Below are 25,560 nucleotides of genomic sequence, written 5' to 3' on the forward strand. Positions count from 1 at the left end.
CCGTTGTCGGGAATAGCATTTTACCGGGTCATTTTTAACTAAAAGGTCCCTGAGGTTGGTGCCCCTTCTATAGCAGATCATTGGTGGTTCCGGGACTATTCTCCTTAAATCGCTGTCAGCTCCAACTATATTCCACCCCAGGTGATTCATTTTTGCACCCACACACAGGGAAACGCTATAAAATTAGACATCGCATTACATGTACTACTTTGTATGTAATCTATTTGATTACATGTCCCTGTGGGCTTTCATATGTGGGGAAGACGGATCAAAAACTACGATTACGGATGGATGGGCATCGTTCGGCCATAAGCACGGCCTTCAGGGATGGTACAACCAATAAGCCTGTTGCCAAACATTTTCTAGAGATGGGGCACAGGTTGCCCACCTTTCATTACATTGCAATTGATCATGTGCCGCCCCTTACAAGGGGTGGTGATCGGGCCAGGTTACTTCTCCAAAGAGAGGTGTTTTGGATTAAAAAACTAGGTACTTTGGCACCGGCAGGGTTAAATGAACACTGCTCTTTTCTATGTTTTACATAGTAACATAGTAACATAGTAAGTTGGGTTGAAAAAAGACATACGTCCATCAAGTTCAACCATAATGCCTATACCTAACCTGCCTAACTACAAGTTGATCCAGAGGAAGGCAAAAAACCCCATCTGAAACCTCTCTAATTTGCCTCAGAGGGGAAAAAATTCCTTCCTGACTCCAAGATGGCAATCGGACCAGTCCCTGGATCAACTTGTACTAAGAGCTATCTCCCATAACCGTGTATTCCCTCACTTGCTAAGAATCCATCCAGCCCCTTCTTAAAGCTATATAATGTATCAGCCAGTACGACTGATTCGGGGAGGGAATTCCACAACTTCACAGCTCTCACTGTAAAAAATCCTTTCCGAATATTTAAATGGAACCTCCCTTCTTCTAAACGGAGTGGGTGCCCTCGTGTCCGTTGGAAGGACCTACTGGTAAATAAAACATTAGAGAGGTTATTATATGATCCCCTTATATATTTATACATAGCTATCATGTCACCTCTTAAGCGCCTCTTCTCCAGTGTAAACAGACCCAACTTGACCAGTCTTTCTTCATAACTGAGACTTTCCATACCCTTTACCAGCTTAGTTGCCCTTCTCTGGACCCTCTCTAACTCAATAATGTCCCGTTTGAGCACTGGAGACCAAAACTGAACAGCATATTCTAGATGGGGCCTTACCAGCGCTCTGTAAAGGGGAAGAATAACCCCCTCCTCCCGTGAATCTATACCCCTTTTAATACAGCTCAAAACCTTGTTTGCCCTTGCAGCTGCTGCCTGGCATTGCTTGCTACAGCCAAGTTTATTATCTACAAGGACTCCAAGGTCCTTCTCCATTATGGATTTGCCTAGTGCAGTCCCATTAAGGGTATACGGGGCTTGCATATTTTTACATCCCAGGTGCATGACCTTACATTTATCCACATTAAATCTCATCTGCCACTTAGCTGCCCAGATTGCCAGTTGGTCAAGATCCTGCTGCAGGGATGTCACATCCTGGATAGAATTGACTGGTCTGCAGAGTTTTGTGTCATCTGCAAACACTTATACATTACTCATAATACCCTCCCCTAAGTCATTTATGAACAAATTAAACAAAAGTGGACCCAGTACAGAACCCTGAGGGACCCCACTGAGAACCTTACTCCAAGTAGAGAATGTGCCATTAACAACCACCCTCTGTACCCGATCCTGTAGCCAGTTTTCTATCCATGTGCAAACGACTTCACTAAGACCAATAGACCTTGGCTTAGAAAGCAGTCGTTTGTGGGGAACGGTATCAAATGCTTTGGCAAAATCCAAATAGATTATATCTACTGCATCCCCACTGTCCAGCTTCTTACTTACCTCATCATAAAAAGCAATTAAATTGGTCTGACATGACCTGTCCTTCATAAAGCCATGCTGATTACTGCTCATAATGCCATTCTCCACTACATAATTTTGAATGTGATCCCTTAACAAGCCTTCAAATAACTTGCCCACCACGGATGTCAAACTTACAGGCCTATAATTGCCAGGCTGAGATCTTACTCCCTTTTTAAATATGGGAATGACATTCGCCTTCTTCCAATCCCTAGGTACCATACCTGATGAAAGAGAGTCTGAGAATATCAGAAACAAGGGCCACTGCAATTCTGCCCCTAGCTCTCTCAGTACCCGAGGGTGTATTCCATCTGGCCCCGGTGCCTTGTTTACATTTATCGTGTGTAACCCTTTAAGCACCATATCCTGTGCCAACCACTGTATAGTTGGAGCTGAGGCAACAGTGAAGCTATTGGGTGGGACTTGGCCCACTGGCTCCTCTACTGTATACACAGAAGAAAAGAACTGGTTAAGCACATCTGCCTTTTCTGTATCCGCTGTAACCATATTGTTATTATAACTCAATGGGGCCACACCCTCAACCTGCATCTTTTTACTATTAATATACTTAAAAAACTTTTTGGGGTTAGTCTTGGCCTCGGCCGCGATGCGCTCCTCATTTTCTATCTTTGCCTTCCGGATTGCTGTTTTACAACACTTATTATAGTGTTTATATTCATTAAACGCAGCTACTGTCCCCTCTGACTTATATTTCTTAAAAGCTTTCCTTTTTCTCCCTATTAACTTCTTTACCTCAGAGTTAAGCCACATAGGGTGATTCTTAACACTTCTACTTTTTCTTATTAATGGAATGAATTGAGAACAGTAATGATTTAATATCATTTTAAATGACAACCATTTCTGCTCTGTGTTTTTATCAGAAAACATAATGCCCCAATCTATGCCCTGAAGCGCTGCCCTTAAGGAGCTAAAATTTGCCTTCCTAAAATTCAGTGTCTTTGTTGCCCCCGTGTAAATTTGTTTCCTGCACCAAACATCAAATGAAATAACATTATGGTCACTATTACCCAGGGGTTCAACCACTTGCACATTTGCTATACGTTCTGGGTCATTAGAGATCACTAGATCTAGTATAGCATGGTTCCTGGTTGGCTCCTCAACAACCTGTGACATAAAGTTGTCATGCAGCAAGTTTATAAACTTGTTCCCATTTACTGTCCTGGCAGTACTATTGCCCCAGTCAATATCAGGGTAATTAAAATCCCCATTATTATCACTTGCCCCAAACTAGCAGCCTTTTCTATTTGCAACAGGAGCTGGGCCTCCTCCTCTTCGCTTACATTAGGGGGTCTATAGCATACCCCTACAATTAGTTTGGTAGATTCTTTACTATCTGTGAGAAGCTCAACCCATAAGGATTCAGCTCCCTCTGTTCCCCCCATAAATTCCTCCTTAATATTTGCTTTTAAGTCGTGCTTAATGAACAGACACACTCCTCCTCCTTTTCTATTGCCCCTGTCCCTCCGAAACAATGTATACCCCCCAATATTGACTGCCCAGTCATGAGACTCATTCAACCAAGTTTCAGCAACACCAATCACATCATATTTCCGCTCCAACGCCAGTACCTCCAGCTCTCCCATTTTACCAGTCAGACTCCTTGCATTGGTAAACATACATTTAATACTGGTTCCGGCGTGAGAATGACGTGTAAACAACTTATGGGCCTCCCTGCCATTATCAGTATCCCGAAGCAAGTCTCCTCCCCCAATTTCCCTTACTATGCCCACTACCTCATCTATCCTGTCTACCACAGAATTTCCCGCTGCACCCTCCCCCCCCACTCCTAGTTTAAAATCTCCTCCAACCCTCTAGCCATCTTTTCCCCCAAAGCAGCTGCCCCATCATCATTGAGGTGCAGCCCATCCCTGGCAAAGAGCCTGTAGCCGATTGAGAAATCAGCCCAGTTCTGGAGAAACCCAAAGCCCTCCTCCCTGCACCAATCTCTCAGCCACGCATTAATCTCCCTGAGCTCCCGCTGCCTTCTTTATGTTGCTCGTGGCACAGGTAATATCTCTGAGAAAATTACATTGGAAGTCCTCGCCCTCAACTTTGCACCTAGCTTTTTAAAATCGTTCTTGAGGACTTCCCCCCCTCCTCTAACTTTGTCATTGGTACCTATGTGTACCAAGACCGCCGGGTCTTCCCCAGCCCCTCCCAACAATTTGTCCACTCGTTCCACCACATGCCGAACCCTAGCACCAGGCAAGCAACACACAGTTCGGCATGTAGGGTCTTTGCGACAAATTACCCTATCCACCTTTCTAATAATTGAATCCCCTACAACTATAACCTGCCTTCCCTTCCTAGCACTACTCCCCCCACCTGTATTAGAGGTGCCGGCTCCCAGGGTGCTCTGAGAGTCAGCCTGCTCCATACATGCTAGCTCAGAGCTGCCTTCCCCAGCATCTTCACCTAACGCGGCAAATCTGTTGGTTTGTACAAGCTTTGAACCAGCCCCCCTACCCTTGTGTCCCCTACTTCCCCTCTTAACTGTTACAAATTTGTCTCCCTCATTAACCTCCACTGTCCCTTTCCCCCCCCCACTACACCGGCCCCTGCCAGTGGTTGCTCAGTGAGCCTCCTGTTCTCCCCCATGCTTGCAGCTGCCCTCAGTGATGCCAGTTCCCCCCTTAGATTCTGCACCTCAGATTCCAAGAGGAAAACCCACCTACATCTCTCACAAGTAAATGCTGCATGGAACTGCTGCTCCAGGACCACATACATGCGACAAGATGCACACTGAGTAACACCAGCAATCATACTGCAACTCATATTGCAACTGGGTACTTACAGTCTCCCGAGTGAAATCCCTTGTATAGTGCCTTTTAAGTTTCAAACGCCTTTTTTGTTTTTAACGCCTGCTATACACTTAAATTTACATGCAACACTTTAGATTACATGCAACTCTCGCTAGCAGCTCCCAAACTCGCTGTGCAGTCAGAAACTTATTGAGGTTCAAACCAAACAGCCAAATGTCTGTTGAGAATTTACCAGATTTACTCCACCCCCTTAATTAGTATGCTCAATCAGCCAGGTAGCACTTACAAGTCACACAGCAGTTAGTTAATTGCACTTACTTTCTCCTTTCAACCAGCACTCCCAGCATGCACAGTAAACCCCAAACGCCTTTTTTGTTTTTAACGCCTGCTATACACTTAAATTTACATGCAACACTTTAGATTACATGCAACTCTCGCTAGCAGCTCCCAAACTCGCTGTGCAGTCAGAAACTTATTGAGGTTCAAACCAAACAGCCAAATGTCTGTTGAGAATTTACCAGATTTACTCCACCCCCTTAATTAGTATGCTCAATCAGCCAGGTAGCACTTACAAGTCACACAGCAGTTAGTTAATTGCACTTACTTTCTCCTTTCAACCAGCACTCCCAGCATGCACAGTAAACCCCAAACGCCTTTTTTGTTTTTAACGCCTGCTATACACTTAAATTTACATGCAACACTTTAGATTACATGCAACTCTCGCTAGCAGCTCCCAAACTCGCTGTGCAGTCAGAAACTTATTGAGGTTCAAACCAAACAGCCAAATGTCTGTTGAGAATTTACCAGATTTACTCCACCCCCTTAATTAGTATGCTCAATCAGCCAGGTAGCACTTACAAGTCACACAGCAGTTAGTTAATTGCACTTACTTTCTCCTTTCAACCAGCACTCCCAGCATGCACAGTAAACCCCAAACGCCTTTTTTGTTTTTAACGCCTGCTATACACTTAAATTTACATGCAACACTTTAGATTACATGCAACTCTCGCTAGCAGCTCCCAAACTCGCTGTGCAGTCAGAAACTTATTGAGGTTCAAACCAAACAGCCAAATGTCTGTTGAGAATTTACCAGATTTACTCCACCCCCTTAATTAGTATGCTCAATCAGCCAGGTAGCACTTATAAGTCACACAGCAGTTAGTTAATTGCACTTACTTTCTCCTTTCAACCAGCACTCCCAGCATGCACAGTAAACCCCAAACGCCTTTTTTGTTTTTAACGCCTGCTATACACTTAAATTTACATGCAACACTTTAGATTACATGCAACTCTCGCTAGCAGCTCCCAAACTCGCTGTGCAGTCAGAAACTTATTGAGGTTCAAACCAAACAGCCAAATGTCTGTTGAGAATTTACCAGATTTACTCCACCCCCTTAATTAGTATGCTCAATCAGCCAGGTAGCACTTACAAGTCACACAGCAGTTAGTTAATTGCACTTACTTTCTCCTTTCAACCAGCACTCCCAGCATGCACAGTAAACCCCAAACGCCTTTTTTGTTTTTAACGCCTGCTATACACTTAAATTTACATGCAACACTTTAGATTACATGCAACTCTCGCTAGCAGCTCCCAAACTCGCTGTGCAGTCAGAAACTTATTGAGGTTCAAACCAAACAGCCAAATGTCTGTTGAGAATTTACCAGATTTACTCCACCCCCTTAATTAGTATGCTCAATCAGCCAGGTAGCACTTACAAGTCACACAGCAGTTAGTTAATTGCACTTACTTTCTCCTTTCAACCAGCACTCCCAGCATGCACAGTAAACCCCAAACGCCTTTTTTGTTTTTAACGCCTGCTATACACTTAAATTTACATGCAACACTTTAGATTACATGCAACTCTCGCTAGCAGCTCCCAAACTCGCTGTGCAGTCAGAAACTTATTGAGGTTCAAACCAAACAGCCAAATGTCTGTTGAGAATTTACCAGATTTACTCCACCCCCTTAATTAGTATGCTCAATCAGCCAGGTAGCACTTACAAGTCACACAGCAGTTAGTTAATTGCACTTACTTTCTCCTTTCAACCAGCACTCCCAGCATGCACAGTAAACCCCAAACGCCTTTTTTGTTTTTAACGCCTGCTATACACTTAAATTTACATGCAACACTTTAGATTACATGCAACTCTCGCTAGCAGCTCCCAAACTCGCTGTGCAGTCAGAAACTTATTGAGGTTCAAACCAAACAGCCAAATGTCTGTTGAGAATTTACCAGATTTACTCCACCCCCTTAATTAGTATGCTCAATCAGCCAGTTAGCACTTACAAGTCACACAGCAGTTAGTTAATTGCACTTACTAGAGCAAAGGTGAGGACATCAACATTGCTCAACATTGCTGAGTTTGCTACACTGGCTAACCAGTTTATGGTTAAGCATTTAATGTCTTTGTTTCCTTTTTTCTTTTCTGTATTTTCCTGTACCATCTATGGTTACATTTTCTGCATTATTTGTCAGTAGATAAGTATGAACTTTTTTAACTTGGTATTTCTTGCACTACATGCTCCCTTATGCATAACAATTACTTTGTTATGCTTTAGCCTACAGGGTTAACTATTCAGTCATGTGACTGGGATGGGAGTGTGGGGCTTGGGGGAGTGTCTAGAGGTTTAATCTATTTATTTGCTGATTTTAACTGTGTATGTGGTCTTGATAATGGTCTTAGGAGGAGACCGAAAAGTTGGCCTGTTTTAACAGCATGTTTAAATAAAAGTAACGTTTTAATTTTTAAAAAATATCCTGGTGTGCACCCAATTCTTGGACTTCTGGATAATTAGACACATGGAGGTAGCACCCAGGTGATTTATATTATGGGTTTGGTGTGCTGAAAATTTTGTGGACTGTATATATATAGTCTATGGAGAGCTGGCACTCACGTTTAGGTAAACAATGATCGCCTGGGTGCAGTATCAAAGGTTCAGGAAACATTGCATAAGAAAGAATATCGCACTCACAGGTCTTAATTGAAGAAAACGTTGGTTTATTCTCACAGCATACAACTGACGTTTTGGCTGCCTCCGCAGCCTTTCTCAGCCTTTCTCGCAGCCTTTCTGAGAAAGGCTGCGGAGGCAGCCGAAACGTCAGTTGTATGCTGTGAGAATAAACCAACGTTTTCTTCAATTAAGACCTGTGAGTGCGATATTCTTTCCTATGCTATATACAGTGGTGTGAAAAACTATTTGCCCCCTTCCTGATTTCTTATTCTTTTGCATGTTTGTCACACTTAAATGTTTCTGCTCATCAAAAACCGTTAACTTTTAGTCAAAGATAACATAATTGAACACAAAATGCAGTTTTTAAATGAAGGTTTACGTTATTAAGGGAGAAAAAAAACTCCAAATCTACGTGGCCCTGTGTGAAAAAGTGATTGCCCCCCTTGTTAAAAAATAACGTAACTGTGGTTTATCAATTTCAATTTTCAATTTCTGTAGTCACCCCCAGGCCTGATTACTGCCACACCTGTTTCAGTCAAGAAATCACTTAAATAGGAGCTACCTGACACAGAGAAGTAGACCAAAAGCACCTCAAAAGCTAGACATCATGCCAAGATCCAAAGAAATTCAGGAACAAATGAGAACAAAAGTAATTGAGATCTATCAGTCTGGTAAAGGTTAGAAAGCCATTTCTAATGCTTTGGGACTCCAGCGAACCACAGTGAGAGCCATTATCCACAAATGGCAAAAACATGGAACAGTGGTGAACCTTCCCAGGAGTGGCCGGCCATCCAAAATTACCCCAAGAGCGCAGAGACAACTCATCCGAGAGGCCCCAAAAGACCCCAGGACAACATCTAAAGAACTGCAGGCCTCACTTGCCTCAATTAAGGTCAGTGTTCACGACTCCACCATAAGAAAGAGACTGGGCAAAAACGGCCTGCATGGCAGATTTCCAAGGCGCAAACCACTTTTAAGCAAAAAGAACATTAAGGCTCCTCTCAATTTTGCTAAAAAACATCTCAATGATTGCCAAGACTTTTGGGAAAATACCTTGTGGACCGACAAGACAAAAGTTGAACTTTTTGGAAGGTGCGTGTCCCGTTACATCTGGCATAAAAAGTAACACAGCATTTCAGAAAAAGAACATCATACCAACAGTAAAATATGGTGGTGGTAGTGTGATGGTCTGGGGTTGTTTTGCTGCTTCAGGACCTGGAAGGCTTGCTGTGATAGATGGAACCATGAATTCTACTGTCTAGCAAAAAATCCTGAAGGAGAATGTCCGGCCATCTGTTCGTCAACTCAAGCTGAAGCGATCTTGGGTGCTGCAGCAGGATAATGACCCAAAACACACCAGCAAATCCACCTCTGATTAGCTGAAGAAAAACAAAATGAAGACTTTGGAGTGGCCTAGTCAAAGTCCTGACCTGAATCCTATTGAGATGTTGTGGCATGACCTTAAAAAGGCGGTTCATGCTAGAAAACCCTCAAATAAAGCTGAATTACAACAATTCTGCAAAGATGAGTGGGCCAAAATTCCTCCAGAGCGCTGTAAAAGACTCGTTGCAAGTTATCGCAAACGCTTGATTGCAGTTATTGCTGCTAAGGGTGGCCCAACCAGTTATTAGGTTCAGGGGGCAATTACTTTTTCACACAGGGCCATGTAGGTTTGGATTTTTTTTCTCCCTAAATAATAAAAACCCTCATTTAAAAACTGCATTTTGTGTTTACTTGTGTTATCTTTGACTAATAGTTAACGGTTTTTGATGAGCAGAAACATTTTGTGTGACAAACATGCAAAAGAATAAGAAATCAGGAAGGGGGCAAATAGTTTTTCACACCACTGTATATATATATATATATATATATATATATATATATACCCTATATACTGATACCTATACTAAAGTAACTGTACATCTTAAGATCAAAAGATGACATTCTTCTTATTTAAAAGAAAATGGAAAATTCACCATGAATTCTGAATCATTTGTTCAGGAAAAAATGTTAGAAGATCTATCCATGGAGTTGGACAGATGGTGTCTACAATGGTTCTTAATCGGAAGCAAACAGGATACAGCTCATCTCAGTCATTAAGCTCTGTAGTCAACCATGAGACCCCGATTAAAAGAAAGAATGTGGATATGGAGAACATTATTGTTATGGAAACCAAGCTCAAGATCCTGGAGATTTTACAGGTATAATACAAAAAAATGTAATGTGTCCATAAAGCTTAAAATAACCCCAGCAGCAAGGGAATGCAAGGGGGAATTAATTATATATTTTTAAACTAATATCTTTTTCAATTTTAATTTTGGCATCTGGACAGCCATCTCAGTTTATTTTTTATGATCCTGTGCTTGCAGAAATAAAAAACATAGCATCATGCAAGTTCTTTTAGGCACGTGCTGGCTCAGCTATTCAATTCTCATATGCCTTCATCTATGACAAAACTTTACCTTCTTTATCTTTATATCAGTCACTGGGTGATGGATGTATGCATAGTTAAGGATATGTAAACCCTACATTTTCCCGTTGTGCACATCTCCACACCCAAACCACACTATTAAATTATAAATCCCCTCCAATTGCCAGCACCATCACATTTTCCTAAAACAAATAGCAGCTTTCACCCGGCAGGCATTTTTCCTCTCACACATCTTCAGTGGCATTTACATCTGCAAAAAGCATGTGTCCTGTAAAGTTCATGAAACAAAAAATGCAGGCAGTAGATAGAGATGTAGCGAACATCGCCGAAAATGTTCGCGAACCCGTTCGCGGACTTTCGACAAAACTCGCGAATATTCGCGAACTTTGCGAACCCCATAGACTTCAATGGTAAGGCGAACTTTAAAACCTAGAAAAGCCATTTCTGGCCAGAAAACTGATTTTAAAGTTGTTTAAAGGGTGCCACGACCTGGACAGTGGCATGCAGGAGGGGGATCAAGCAAAAATTTCTCTGAAAAATACTTTGTAAAAAAAACGCAAAAAAATAACGCCAAAAAAAACCCGCCAAAAAAACCGCCAAAAAATAATGCCAAAAAAAAACCGCAAGCTATTCCTATGTATATGCATAGGCGATAAAACGCGGCGGAAAAACCAAGGCGAAAAAACGCGGCGAACATCGGCAAAAGTCCGCGAATTAGTTCGCCGGCGAACAGTTCGCTACATCTCTAGCAGGCAGAACTTATGTTGATTGACTTTGACTTGGATTGTGCCCTGTAATGGTTATATTGAGCTCAGGACAGGAGGTTAGGAGAAAAAAAAACATGTTTCTCCAGCAGAGCTGAGTTTCTACTGAAACCAGCAGTGCCATCTCTTCATTGCCTGCTAGACTGGAGGGAGTGTTTGGTAACCTGGGTTGATAAGAACTGAGCATGATCAGTAAGCCAAGAGCCTAAGTCAATTTCTAAGGAAAGAAGTCAAGTAGGTTAAAGGAGAAGAAGTAATCCTAAGTGATTAAAGGGGTTGTTCATTTGTTCTTCATTTTTTATTATTTGTAGTTTGTTAGTTATTTAACTTTTTGTTCAACAGCTCTCCAGTTTGTAGTTTCAGCAGCTATCTAGTTGCTAGGGTCTTAACATAGTAACCAGGGATTGGTTTGAATGAGAGACTGGTATATAAATAGGGGAGGACCTGAATAGCTAAATAAGCTATAAAATGTAACAATAATAATAAAACAGTAGTCTCAAAGAGCAACCGTTTTATGGCTGCCGGGGTCAGTGACCCTCATTTGAAAGCTGCAAAGCGTTAGAAGAATAAGGCAAATAATTAAAAAACTATAAAAAAAATAAATAATGAAGATCAACTAGAATTTCCATTCTATAACATGAAACAAATAACTTAAAGGTAAACTGCCCCTTTAAGAGAATGCTGCAGCTTTTCTACTAACCTTTGAACAAGGGAAAGGACAGATACAGGTATGTACATGAGTGACATACATGAAGTAGTAAAGGGAAGACCTCATATCAGAGATTGGTACTTCTATCATCAGTCAATCTGAGTTGTGAGTTTTGGAGTCGAAGCATGGTCTCTAGCATTATAGCTCACATCAAAGGCTAAACACTTCCAGGCTAATTAATAAATACCACTTTTTAGGAATCTCATGTATTGTCACATGCTTTTTTTGCAGCTATTGTAACAATCTTATGTTCATTTTTTTGTTATATTACCAGTTCATCCTCAATGTAAGACTGGACTATAGAATATCATATCTTCTTTCTGTCTTCAAGAAGGAATTTGTTGAAGTGTTTCCTATGCAGGACAATGCAGCAGATGGAACAGCTCCAGCTTTTGATTCCACAAGTAATTTATATGTTACTTTCATGTTTATCTATACCCAAGATATTTTTGGTCATAACTATCATATTGCCAATGCCAAGAATTACAGAGAAAAACAGCAGTATATTGATAACTGACATGCTTGTGAACCAATCAAACTATTTTCCTAATTTTTCTTTCCTATGACTGAATTTCTTCTCTTTTTCTTGCCTTCCTTATTTTACTCAACAAATGTATGTACCATCTGCCAACCAATTTTTTTAACGTGTGCTTTTATTTTAGAGGCATTTCCTGAGGAGGTAACTTAGTAACATTACAAATATGGTTGAAATAATCTAATGTATTTGCCAATACAATAGCCATGGGTTGTGAGTTGCACAACCTCACAGTCCTCATTAAATGCGGAAGGGGAAGGTGTTAGTTTACCAAGGTAAACTTTATTTTAAGGCAGTAGGTCTAACCATGATGTGGTAGTAATAACAGGGTTCCCACAGTGGGTTGTTGCAATAATCGCTAGTGCCTTGCACCAAGCAACTTGTATTTCCACTTCTGTAATATTTTTCATGATATTGAAAAGATTATGTAAATATATACATATACAAACCTATCAGTACATTCACATATATAAAAAAAAAAAACCACACACACACACATATATATATATATATATATATATATATATGCAGCAAGAAGAGGATCCGCACTCACAGGACTTATGAAGAAAAAACGGTGTTTATTCAAGAAGACTGATGTTTCGGTAACACACTAATAAATCAAACACAGTGCCTTAAAAACATTCTGTGGCGGGAAGGAGTGGGGCTGACGTCATCTTACGTCCCTGTGCAGGGACCAACAATAACAAAAAAACAAAAGAGTTAAACAGACAAGAATAAAATCAAAGTGAAAGTAAAGATAAAGATAAAATGCATATGTCCTGTTAGTCATCGACTCATACAAACGTATACATTGTAACCAAGACTGTTAGGAGGAAATAAGAAAACATCCGTTAAAGGTACAGAATAGCAAACTTTGTAAACAAAAGTACAAAGTTTGCTATTCTGTACCTTGAACGGATATGTTTCTGTTGTAATATAACATAATATCCAGGGCACAGGCCCTTTCTTGACACTCTTAGCTGCACGATAGCCTGAGGAGTTTATTACATTGTTGCCTTTTCTTTCCTCCTAACAGTCTTGGTTACAATCTATACGTTTTTGTGATTCGATGACTAACAGGACATATGCTTTTTGTTAGCCTTTTATATTTATTTTCACTTTGATTTTATGCTTGTATGTTTGTCACTTTGAAAAAGGCTAGTGTGTTAGCCGAAACGTCAGTCTGCTTGAATAAACACCGTTTTTTCTTTATAAGTCCTGTGAGTGCAGATCCTCTTCTTGCTGCATCTGTTAATCTACTTTGACCTGCACCCAGGCTCCTGTACTTCCCCAATAGACGTAAAACGGAAAAAACTTAACTTTTAATTTGCATCATTAAAAAGAAAACAGGTTGACGTTTCGGTCCCCATCTCGGACCTTTCTCAAGACACAGTTTTCAGTTAAAAACAATAAATATTTACATATTTAAAAGCAAAGGCTCGCCAATCATTGTGCAACATCCACCTCCACAGGTTGTGACATCAGCAGACCCAGATTTTGTGTATTACTATGCTTGGATAGTACCCAGGTTTAAAGTTTTTTTGTTTGGTGTGCTTGAACTTTCAGACTATATATATATATATATATATATATCGTACACAGAGAGGAGCACACCCTATACAAGCCCAAATGCCCTTGGTGCAGGTCAAAAACACATGGGGCTAGTAGCACGTAATGTGTACGCTTACCAACAATATATACATAAGTAAACATATAATAAATAACATAAATAAAGACACAAGACACCAGAGCATTAGTGGAGAAAGGCCGCAGCTGTTTTTTATTACCAAAACCGTAAATAACATTTCCATAACTTTTCTAAAAAATACATATGAGAAAAGGAATACCCCAGCCAGCCTCTGCTCAAACCCAGCAGGCTGCCTCGAATGAACTAGATTGAGCATTTCTTAGCCCCTGCCAAACAGCCCAGGGCTTACCTCCATACAGCTGCGACAATACACTTTTTCTTCTCTCATTTTTTTATTATTATTTTTATTTATTTATTTATTTTTTTAATATATATAGGGTGGGTGGGTGGGAACATTCTGACCTGCTTGCAAGGTAGAAAAATCTTTCTGCACGGCGCTGCCCGGAATGCCCCTTTTTATATGCAGCCCTCATGCCATACATAGCCCGTTGCTGGGCAAGAAACATCTGCCAGCCTATGGCCTGCCTAAGCCTGCCGATCATGCCACCTGACAGCCAGCCAATCACATCTGCAAGCAGCTGTAAGAACCTTCCAGATGTTTCCCAGAATGCTTTGCTGCCCCAGCTACTGTGATGACCTCATCTACACCTGAGGTAAAGTAATGCCCACCATGTAAACCAATGCATACACCCGTGCACTGCCCCATGTACTTTGGGGCCAATAGGCCCCCAAGTTGCATGGGGCTAGTAGCACGTAATGTGTACGCTTACCAACAATATATACATAAGTAAACATATAATAAATAACATAAATAAAGACACAAGACACCAGAGCATTAGTGGAGAAAGGCTGCAGCTGTTTTTTATTACCAAAACCGTAAATAACATTTCCATAACTTTTCTAAAAAATACATATGAGAAAAGGAATACCCCAGCCAGCCTCTGCTTAAACCCAGCAGGCTGCCTCGAATGAACTAGATTGAGCATTTCTTAGCCCCTGCCAAACAGCCCAGGGCTTACCTCCACGCCAAGACCATTTAAGACCTTAAATTGGTCTTGGCACCTTCCAAAAAAGAAATTGCTTTTTCCAGGGCATCCTGAATGCCCATATTGAAAATATCATTACCAATTTCAGACAAGTGCACTCTATCGTGCCAATAAAGGCCTTTCCCACCAGACTCCAACTCTAGGGGGCTGATTTACTAACCCACGAATCCGACCCGAATTGGAAAAGTTCCGACTTGAAAACGAATATTTTGCGACTTTTTCGTATGTTTTGCGATTTTTTCGGATTCTGTACGAATTTTTCGGATCCAATACGATTTTTGCGTAAAAACGCGAGTTTTTCGTATCCATTACGAAAGTTGCGTAAAAAGTTGCGCATTTTGCGTAGCGTTAAAACTTACGCGAAAAGTTGCGCATTTTTCGTAGCGTTAAAACTTAACGCTACGAAAAATGCGCAACTTTTCGCGTAAGTTTTAACGCTACGCAAATTGCGCAACTTTTTACGCAACTTTCGTAATGGATAGGAAAACTCGCGTTTTTACGCAAAAATCGTATTGGATCCGAAAAATTCGCAAAACATACGAAAAAATCGCAAAGTACCGATCATTACGAAAAAAACGCAATCGGACTCCATTCGACCCGTTCGTGGGTAAGTAAATCAGCCCCTTAGTGTCTATGAACAAAAATGTTAACATTCTTTGCAAACTTAGAAATATTATGATTCAGTTTCTTCCTGCATTTCTCAAGCGGTTTTACTGCAGCGTCTTGTAACCAAATAAGTCTAGGAATAACCTCGGACCATATAATAATGGTGTCAGGGAGCATAAAGCGAATTTGGGCAAGATCACGCCTGATATTTCTAGTAAGATCGATAGATCTTATAGAACCAATATCATTACCCCCCAGGTGAACTAAAACTATGGAGGGAATACCCCACCTTGTGGACATTTGCATAATGACTGGAATTAAATCGTCCCATTTCAAACCTCTAATACCCATCCAAATGACTTTCAAATTTTTAATGCCAAGATTGATTCCATAATTGCGCTGCTGAGCTCTTTTCTTTGCATGGAAAACAAAAGAGTGACCAACAATCCACACCATAAGAGGGTGCCCTAGGAAAAAACAAAGACATATATTGCCCAAATTAAAATTCAACTAAACTGGGACGAATATAAGAGCGATAACGTTTTGAGGACCACCTACCCAATTGCATGACAGACTGCTCATTGAAACCCATAAGGAAAGCTTGTGTAGCAGCGCCAATCCTAAATGAGTGCGTATTGTAATCCCCGGGAGATAAACCTACAGCCGCAACAGCCTTTTTAAGGACCTGTCTGAATTGAAATGCTGATAACAGTGAACTATCAATATGAATAAAAAGGGGGCCAGGAATATTGGGGCGAATAGCACAATATTCCTGAAATGCCTTTATTGGACACAAATCTTTGAGCTTCAGCTCACCTAGCCAAATAACCATGCCCCTTCCCAATACATCAGTTTTTGAATTCCTGACCAGGATCCTAAGCTTACCCTGCACTAGAATCACATCCTCAACACCAAGACCTCCTGGCTTCATTTTGCTCAGCGACACCGCTTCGCTCACTCTGAGTGCAGCGAAAAAAGATAATATGAACAAAAATTTGAAAAGTATACATTCATATTGAGAAAAACAAAATGCAGGAAGAACCGCTATCAACTTTGTCAACAATAAAATAGTTATGGGTTTTCTGTGATCAACGGATCGGGAGGACCTAGCTAGACCTTTTAACAATTGTTTGACCAAAAATAGCTTAGTAAAATCGAACAAGCCCTGCAGCTTCAAAAAATAGGAAATGCCTGCCACATTTTTACTAATCTTGGAATGTGAATACTGAGCCTCCAAAAGCTCCAGTAAATACCACGTGAATAAATCCTTATCCTGCCATGCCTCTTGCATGTTGTTTAAACATGGACCAATTCAACCAGCTTGCAGCATATTCATTCCATGTTTTTTGCGACAAAGCTCCCTTTATAATCTGGCATGTTCTGGTAAAATGAGATCCCAAAGATAATCTGGGCAGGGGACACCGTAAGGATCTGGGTTGTCCGCAATCCTCCAAAATAAGTCGAACTGTAACCGAGACAAAGCATCAGCTACGTTATTTTTAAAACCCGGTATGTGTTTGGCCTTAATCCAGATATTGTGTTTTAAAGCCCTAAAAACAACCTGCCTTAGTAATCTCAACACCGGAGGAGAATTAGAAGAAAGATTATTAAAGGAACAGTAACGCCAAAAAATGAAAGTGCTTTAAAGTAATAAAAATATAATGCACTGTAGCCCTGCACTGGTAAAACTGGTGTGTTTGCTACAGTAACACTACTATAATTTATATAATAAGCTGCTGTGTAGCCACGGGGGCAGCCATTCAAGCTGGAAAAAAGGAGAAAAGGCACAGGTTACATAGCAGATAACAGATAAGTTCTGTAGAATACAATAGTGTTTTATCTGTTATCTGCTATGTGCCTGTGCCTTTTCTCCTTTGAATGGCTGCCTCCATGGCTACATAGCAGCTTCTTTATATAAATTATAGTAGACTTTCTGAAGTAAACACACAACTTTTACCAGTGCAGGGCAGCAGCACATTATATTTTAGTTATTTTTATACACTTTCATTTTTTGGTGTTACTGTTCCTTTAAGCACAAAAACAACGCCCATATTATCGGTATGCCAAATTATTCTTTTGTTAGACAATTGCTCACCCCATATTTCTAATACCACTAAAATGGGAAAAAATTCTAGTAAAACTAAATTACTGGTTAACTTTTGCTCATGCCAACTAATTGGCCAGGTATCAACGCACCAGTGGCCCTGAAATATTGCTCCAAATCCAACAGATGCAGCAGCATCTGAATAAAGATGTAAAACAGAGTTACCTATGAACTCATCTTGCCAGAAAGCTCTCCCATTAAAATCTTGTAAGAAATGCTGCCAAATGATCAAATCATCCTTAACCTCCTGAGGAATTCTAATATGCCAATTAGGATTAGTTATGCCTGCTGTTAGAGAAATTAAGCGTCTGTTGAAAACCCTGCCTATAGGTATAATTCTTGTAGTAAAATTCAAGTGACCAATCAAAGATTGAATATGCTTTAATTTTAACTTTTTTGCTGCTAAAGCTGATCCAATTAGGCTCTTTAAACGATTTAATTTCTCTAACGGCAGCCTAAATTCCTGCCTGACTGTGTCAATTTCAATTCCTAAAAATTGTAAAGACGTGCTAGGGAACACCGTCTTCTCAACTGACAAAGGAACCCCAAATTTTTTAGACACCCACATAAATGTCTTCAACAGTAAAAGACAATGATTAGAATGGGCTGGGCCTATAAATAAAAAATCATCCAAATAAAGCAATATAAATTTTGAACCTGTTTCAAATTGTACTACCCATTCCAAAAATGTGGCAAAAGCTTCAAAATAAAAACAGGACAGGGAACAACCCATAGGAAGACAACAGTCATAATAAAATTGACCCTCAAAATGAAAACCTAGCAAATGCCAGCAATCAGGATGTATTGGTAACAACCTGAAGGCTGATTCAATATCACTTTTTGCTAATAAAGCACCTTCTCCACATTGTCTAATGCTGGCAATAGCTTGATCAAAAGACGTATAACTAACGGTACATAAATCTGGGTCAATCCCATCATTAACTGAATCTCCTGCCGGGAATGATAGGTGATGGATCATTCTAAAAGTTCCTGGTTCCTTTTTAGGAACTAACCCTAGGGGGGAAACCTTAAAATCAAACAAGGGGGGTTCTAAGAAGGGGCCTCTGACCCTACCGGCTGCAACTTCCTTAGCTATTTTTGAACTATACCCAAATTAGAGTTAATTGACTTTAAATTATCCGGGATAACTAATGAGGAACTATCCCTAGAGGGGATCCAAAAACCAAAGCTAAAACCATTTTTAATTAATTCCGCCTTCCTGTGATTTGGATATTGCCTTAGATAAGGCAGCATTTCTGGCAACCTCACTGGGGTTGTCAGCTTTTCCTGTTTCCTTAGATAACAGTTTGTTGACACAACGAAAGGCCGGGTGATTGCCAGCACAATGAGAACACTCATGTTTGAATCTACAGTTGTGCTGCCATTTACATGCTGACTCATTATAAGCCCAACAAGTATTAAATTTTTGACCCGGTTTTGGCGGACCAGAAGCGGGTGTAGCAGCTGGTCTTGGGGCCAACATGCCCATCCAAAGGTCTATGTCCTTAGAACCCCAAGGAATAGACCTTTGAACTGCCATCTTCTGTCTAAACTTATCTTCATATGTAAACCACGCAACCCCTCCATATGACTTATAAGCTTCCAACACAATATCAATATGCTTAAACAAGCTTGCGCCCAGCTCGGGGTGCTTACTGCAAAGAATATTGGCATATATACAAAAAGCCTGTAACCAATTTGTAAAGGTCCTAGCAACTGGCCTATCCTCCTCAGACTCACTCTTTTTATCCTTCAAAAATAACTTAACCGTAGGTAATAAAGACAATAAATCAACATATTCTCCCCTAATGATTTTATCCTTTACAGTTTGAGGTAAATGCAAACCTAATGGAGTGGTCTCGCATAATATTGAGTCTCTAAATGAAGATTCATTGACCCCTGCGCTTGCTTGCGTGAGCGCCGCGCCAGGAGTAAGTAAGGAGAGAATAGATTTTAGGATGTCAACATTACCTAACTCCTGCGTGGAGCCGGCTTCCTGTAAAACAGTTGACGGTCCACTCTGAAGAGGCTGGACCTGTAGAGAGAGATGGGAGGGGGAAGGAGAAGGAGCAGGTGCTGAGGCCACTGCTCTGAATGTCCCTGCACTTCTGTCATTGGCAGCTGTTGAAGTGTTACAGCCCTGTGGAGTAACAACAGAAACTCCACTAGAAGCTGCCGAAGTTTGCTGCCTACAGAGTGCCGGAGGGGACATAGCTGGCCAGCTAGCAGGAGGGATAGCAGGGTCCTGTGAGCCAGCAGCGCTTGCTCTGCTTGGGGAGGTGAAGGAGAGCGCCGGTTTCTTCTTTGCCGGTACCTTGGAAGCGCCGGTGTTCCTCTTCCTGTGCACGCTGACCTTTGACCCGGAAGGGGCGGGCCTTCTCCGGGGTGCACGCTTCTGCAGTGTAGAGGGAGCGGAGGAAGGGGCGGCTGGTGATGTCGCTTCCTCTGATGGTGGGGATTCGGCGCCGGATGTTGCATCCTGAGGCAGGGGGCGAAGGCACAGCTCAGCGATGAGGCGGCGCTCCTCTTCTCCTGCTTGTGCAGCCCATCGCAAGATTTCTTCCAGGCTGGGCTTGATCATCGCGGTGCTGGCGGCAGAAGTAGACGGTCCAGCGACGGCAGCCTTGGATAACATTCTGACCTGCTTGCAAGGTAGAAAAATCTTTCTGCACGGCGCTGCCCGGAATGCCCCTTTTTATATGCAGCCCTCATGCCATATATAGCCCGTTGCTGGGCAAGAAACATCTGCCAGCCTATGGCCTGCCTAAGCCTGCCGATCATGCCACCTGACAGCCAGCCAATCACATCTGCAAGCAGCTGTAAGAACCTTCCAGATGTTTCCCAGAATGCTTTGCTGCCCCAGCTACTGTGATGACCTCATCTACACCTGAGGTAAAGTAATGCCCACCATGTAAACCAATGCATACACCCGTGCACTGCCCCATGTACTTTGGGGCCAATAGGCCCCCAAGTTGCAAATATAATAGAAAGAGTGCTGCACACACAGGGACTTAATGCAAAAGAAAAAGTTTTTTTATTGAAAATTTCCAACGTTTCGAGCACAACCAGTGCTCTTCCTCAGGGCCAAACCACTTTGGAATTTTTTCAATAAAAATACTTTTTATTTTGCATCAATTCCCTGTGTCTAAGGGGGCAGCCTTTCATTATTTGTGAAGAACAAATCTTCCACTATCTCTATGTCTTCTAATGTATTTGTAAAGAAATTCACTTCACAAGCACCTTTTTTCAAGAGGAAACAACTCTTGCCTTGACAATCTTTCCTCATACTTTCATAACTTTTAGTTCCATTAATTTTACCAGTCTATATGATTGTCACTGCACTCTTTCCAGTTTATTAATATACTTCTTAAGGACTGGGGCTTATAACTGCACTGTATAGTCAAGGTGAGGCCTTTCCATTCAAAATAATGCTTTTATCCATTGCGTTAATGGCTTTTTATTTGCTTTAGAAGCCACTGAAAAACTCTCCTGGCTCTAGTTACACAGATCGTTAACCACAAGAGGCCTCCAACACACTTCCATTTGTACTTTTAGCAGAGGTTATAACCTTGCATTAATCAACACTGAACAATGATGAGAAATTTTTTTCGCCAGACATGGATTTGCAGCAAATTTTGCCATTGGCAAATTGTTTTGCGAAACTTTGGTGAAAATTTACCATGGAAAAATTTGTTGCGTGTCAAAAAAAAAAGTCGCGGGTGGAAAAAAGACGTGACAAGTGCTTTTCGTGGTTAAAGGTATTTGTGTCAAAATGTGCTCCTGCCTCCTGTTTAATGAAGCTCTGCTGTGGCAATTGCCTAATAGAAAATGTAATTTCTGGTGTTTGGCATGAAAGTAGTGTTGGTCTTATTGGTACAATAGCTGTGGGAACCCTGGAGCAGAGATGTTGGTAGCTTCAGAGTTCCCACAGCATCCTGCACCAATGGGAGGAAACACTGCTTTCATACATTTACTAGGCTAAGCACAATTGTGTTAATTTTGATACAACAGCTGCAGTTGCATCAGAATCAACCCCCTTTTGTGACTTCTGTCATGTGCAGTGAGCAATTTAAACACTGTGTCTCCGTCTGAGGTAAGCATATGATCCTTATAGTCTTGCACAATTTAGTATTAGGAGCAAAAATAGAGACAGTACTTAAAATACCAAACTTTAGTTCATTAATAAACAAATTAAAAAGCAAAGGACTAAGGGTTGACCACTGCGGTACTCTGCTAACAATACTGTAAAATGTTTCATTTACCAAAATTCTTTTTGCAAGCCAGTTCTCTTTTCAAATACACATATTGGGATAGATGTATTTTAATGAGGAATGCTTATATCCTATCTCCTAGTTCCAAATTTCCTCATAGAGCCATACATTTTGCTGTGATAAACCATAAAACAATGTTTTCTGTTGGAATTAAATATGTCCCATTATGTTCTTTCGTACTTACGATCCGAAAGTTCCAAAATTTTCGTATTGAAATGATCTTTTGTGAATGAATGTACGTCCTGTGTATAAAAGTACCTAAGTGCCACAGGATGTAGATTCTACGTCCTGCTGCACTTCTGGGTTCGGGAGATTTTCAAGCCACTCCTTCGCTCCCCGCTCGTTCCCCAGCCCCTAGGCAACGAGCAGAGGGGGCAAACGAGTGGCCTCTGGGGCGCGATCGCCCAGGGGCCCCATATGAAATGTCAGACATGCTGTCTGTGATGTGCCTGTCATTTCCTGCTCTCCCCTCCCTCTCCCTCTCTCTGCATACTCAGCACGGCTCCTGGGTCCTTCCTCCCACCTCCAGAGGTTCTGGACTGCTTGCCCCAGGTAAGTGTTAAAAATCACACAATCACACACATAATACACTAATACACACTTATACTCACACTTACACACATACATACAATTTGGGGAGGGTTTCACACATTCACAGCACTCACACTTACTTGCACACACACACATGCACACAAAACACATTTTTCCATGTGTACACACATGTAATTTTGTAATTTTTTTTTAATCGCATCGTTTTTATTCTTGCCTGAAAAAAATGTTTTTGTGTCATTGTGTATTATTTTGGTGTTCTATTACATTTTCTATGATTTTGGTGCATTTTTAGTGATTTTATTGCATTTTTAGCCATTTTATTGCATTTTCAGTTATGCATAGTTGTTGTTCGCTTGACTTTGTCTGTAAAACTAATTTGCCCAAACCAAAATACGTAAACTGTGATTCTGACTGCAGATATCACTAGGAAAAAAAATAGATTTTAGTGACTTTTTTTGGATTGTAGCAATTTTACTGCATTTCATATTGTTCTTTGTTACTTGTCTTTGCCCATGGACATTTTGTCTGCTATATTTCAATTTGCCTTCCTCTGTACCCCACATAGTTTGGTAAACCTATGCATAAAGGGCATCAAACTGTCCAGTAGACCCCTGGCGTTCATATTTAGATTGTTTTATGTTGGTACGTTACGAAATATGGGGTACAAAAATGCAAGCTTTGTGACAATTTTCAGAAATGTCATAAAAAACGTTTTGTTTAGCATAGCTTTGTAGTTTGGTAGTTTGCAGTAGAAAGATGTATTTACCCATTTTTGTTTTGTTAGAATGTGTACTTTCGGAAAATATTTGATCTTCTAGGGTCTCCATACTGTTAGGGGGTCTTATGGCACATAATACACATGCCGGTAGCTTATATTGCAGCTTATTCACTTTGTATGCACTAACTTCCTTTTGGGGTCTCTAAATGCCACATGCATCGTGATTCTATGCAAAGTGGGTATCAAACTGTACAGTGGACCCTTGGCTTTCATATTTAGGATGTGTTTTCTTGGTACTTGATGTTATGTGGGAGAAAAGGTACTTGAAATTGGAAGGTTTGATGCGATTTTCAGGTATTTTATCAAAACCAGCAATTTTGGTAAAGCATTGCGTCTCTGTAGTTTGGATTAGAAAGACATGGATACCCATTTTTAATTTGCCCGAATGTGTACTTTCTGAAAATATATGGTTGCAGTTAACATGTGGAATTTTCAGTAGCTAAAGAGATCTCTGGGGCAATTTGTATGTACTAACTTCCTTTTGGGGTCTCTACATGCCAGATACTTTAGTAATCCTATGCACAATGGGCATCAAACTGTCCAGTGGACACTTGGCTTTTATATTTAGGATGTGTTTTCTTGGTACCTTATGCTATGTGGGAGATAAGGTGCTTGAAAGTGTAAGCTTTTGAGGTTTTTTGAATTTTCATAATTTTTTATAGAAACTGCTAAATTCAGGAAAGCATTGCCGTTTGGTACTTACGAGTTGGAAGACATGGTTACCCATTTTGTATTCGGCAGAATGTGTACTTTTAAAAAATATATGGTTTCCTGGAATTAAATTTTTCTTTGTACTTTAAATTTATCATATAGCTCATTATAAAATTCCCTGTTATATATATATATATATATATATATATGTGTGTGTATATATATTTATTTATTTTTTAAATTATGTGTTTTTTTGAAGATGCATCGTTGAACTTGGATCGCATTGGAGAGCTGGCAGAAGCTATGTTTGGTGTGGGGTAAGACAAAGCCTCATTCTAGAAATACTTACAAGTAAATTTGTTGAAATTTTGAAATAATTTAAGATTAATCTGAAACATGGATTGTGGCAATAGTTCAGATCAATATTTGTGTTTCTCTGCAGAAAGAGCACCAGCATGCTAGAAGTAGATGATGAGGGAGGAAGAATGTTTCTCCGTGTCCTTATTCAATTGACAATGAATGACTATCCATCTCTTATTTCTGGCTCCTTACAATTGCTTTTCAAACATTTCAGTCAACGACAGGAAGTGCTACATACTTTCAAACAGGTATGCAGAGCTGAAAGTAAATGAGGAATAAACAAAAAAAAAAATATATATAAATATATAATATATATTGTAGCAAAAAATAAAAAAGGGAAGTTGTGCTCACTACTAGATTTTAAACCATAAGGAGGGGGCGCAACGAGGCTGTGTAGGGTAGGGCATTCACTATTTTTTCTTAATCCACTCCAGTTATTCTAATCTGTTACAGTAATTATATGACCATGGTAAAACATAAACTTTTACCAAGCTTCTTTAGTTTTCCAGAAGACTGTAAAAACAAGATAGTAAGAAGCACATCAGCATGATACTATAGCTCTGATACCTCACTGTAGTATTTTTTTGGTAGTTTTTTGAGATGGGACATTGTTAGATTTGTACCACAGATTCTGAATTTTTTACAGAAAGTTGTATCTTGGTCTCATCTAACTACCATAACCTGTCCCAATTTTTTTTAACTACATTGAAAGCAATTTCTTTTGCAAATCTAATTACCTATAGCTAAACAAAACACACACCTAAAATGTATGTAGTAAAATTCAAAATCTGAGAATAATTAGGCTAAGAATATTTGGCACAATCTATAAATCTAAATACAATCTATAAATGGATTAAATCTTCACATATTTACAGTGGAGGAAATAATTATTTGACCCCTCACTGATTTTGTAAGTTTGTCCAATGACAAAGAAATGAAAAGTCTCAGAACAGTATCATTTCAATGGTAGGTTTATTTTAACAGTGGCAGATAGCACATCAAAAGGAAAATCGAAAAAATAACTTTAAATAAAAGATAGCAACTGATTTGCATTTCATTGAGTGAAATAAGTTTTTGAACCCTCTAACAAAAAAAGACTTAATACTTAGTGGAAAAACCCTTGTTTGCAAGCACAGAGGTCAAACATTTCTTGTAATTGATGACCAAGTTTGCGCACATTTTAGGAGGAATGTTGGTCCACTCCTCTTTGCAGATCATCTCTAAATCCCTAAGGTTTCGAGGCTGTCTCTGTGCAACTCTGAGCTTGAGCTCCCTCCATAGGTTTTCTATTGGATTAAGGTCCGGAGACTGACTAGGCCACTCCATGACCTTAATGTGCTTCTTCTTGAGCCACTCCTTTGTTGCCTTTGCTGTATGTTTTGGGTCATTGTCATAGTAACATAGTAACATAGTAAGTTGGGTTGAAAAAAGACATACGTCCATCAAGTTCAACCATAATGCCT

General features: G+C 40.3%; 1 protein-coding gene across 1 annotated transcript in view; it reads left to right on the plus strand.

Moving 5' to 3' along the window:
• itpr3 (inositol 1,4,5-trisphosphate receptor, type 3) overlaps positions 1 to 25,560 on the plus strand; it is a 350,279-nt gene that overhangs the window by 135,275 nt on the left and 189,444 nt on the right. The window contains exons 22-25 of the mRNA XM_018091571.2: positions 9,644 to 9,843; positions 11,821 to 11,950; positions 23,997 to 24,054; positions 24,180 to 24,345. Coding sequence (XP_017947060.1) covers positions 9,644 to 9,843; positions 11,821 to 11,950; positions 23,997 to 24,054; positions 24,180 to 24,345 — 554 coding nt within the window. The remainder of the gene's footprint in view (positions 1 to 9,643; positions 9,844 to 11,820; positions 11,951 to 23,996; positions 24,055 to 24,179; positions 24,346 to 25,560) is intronic.

Source organism: Xenopus tropicalis, chromosome 2, assembly GCF_000004195.4.
Source record: "Xenopus tropicalis strain Nigerian chromosome 2, UCB_Xtro_10.0, whole genome shotgun sequence".
Taxonomy (NCBI): Eukaryota; Metazoa; Chordata; class Amphibia; order Anura; family Pipidae; genus Xenopus; species Xenopus tropicalis.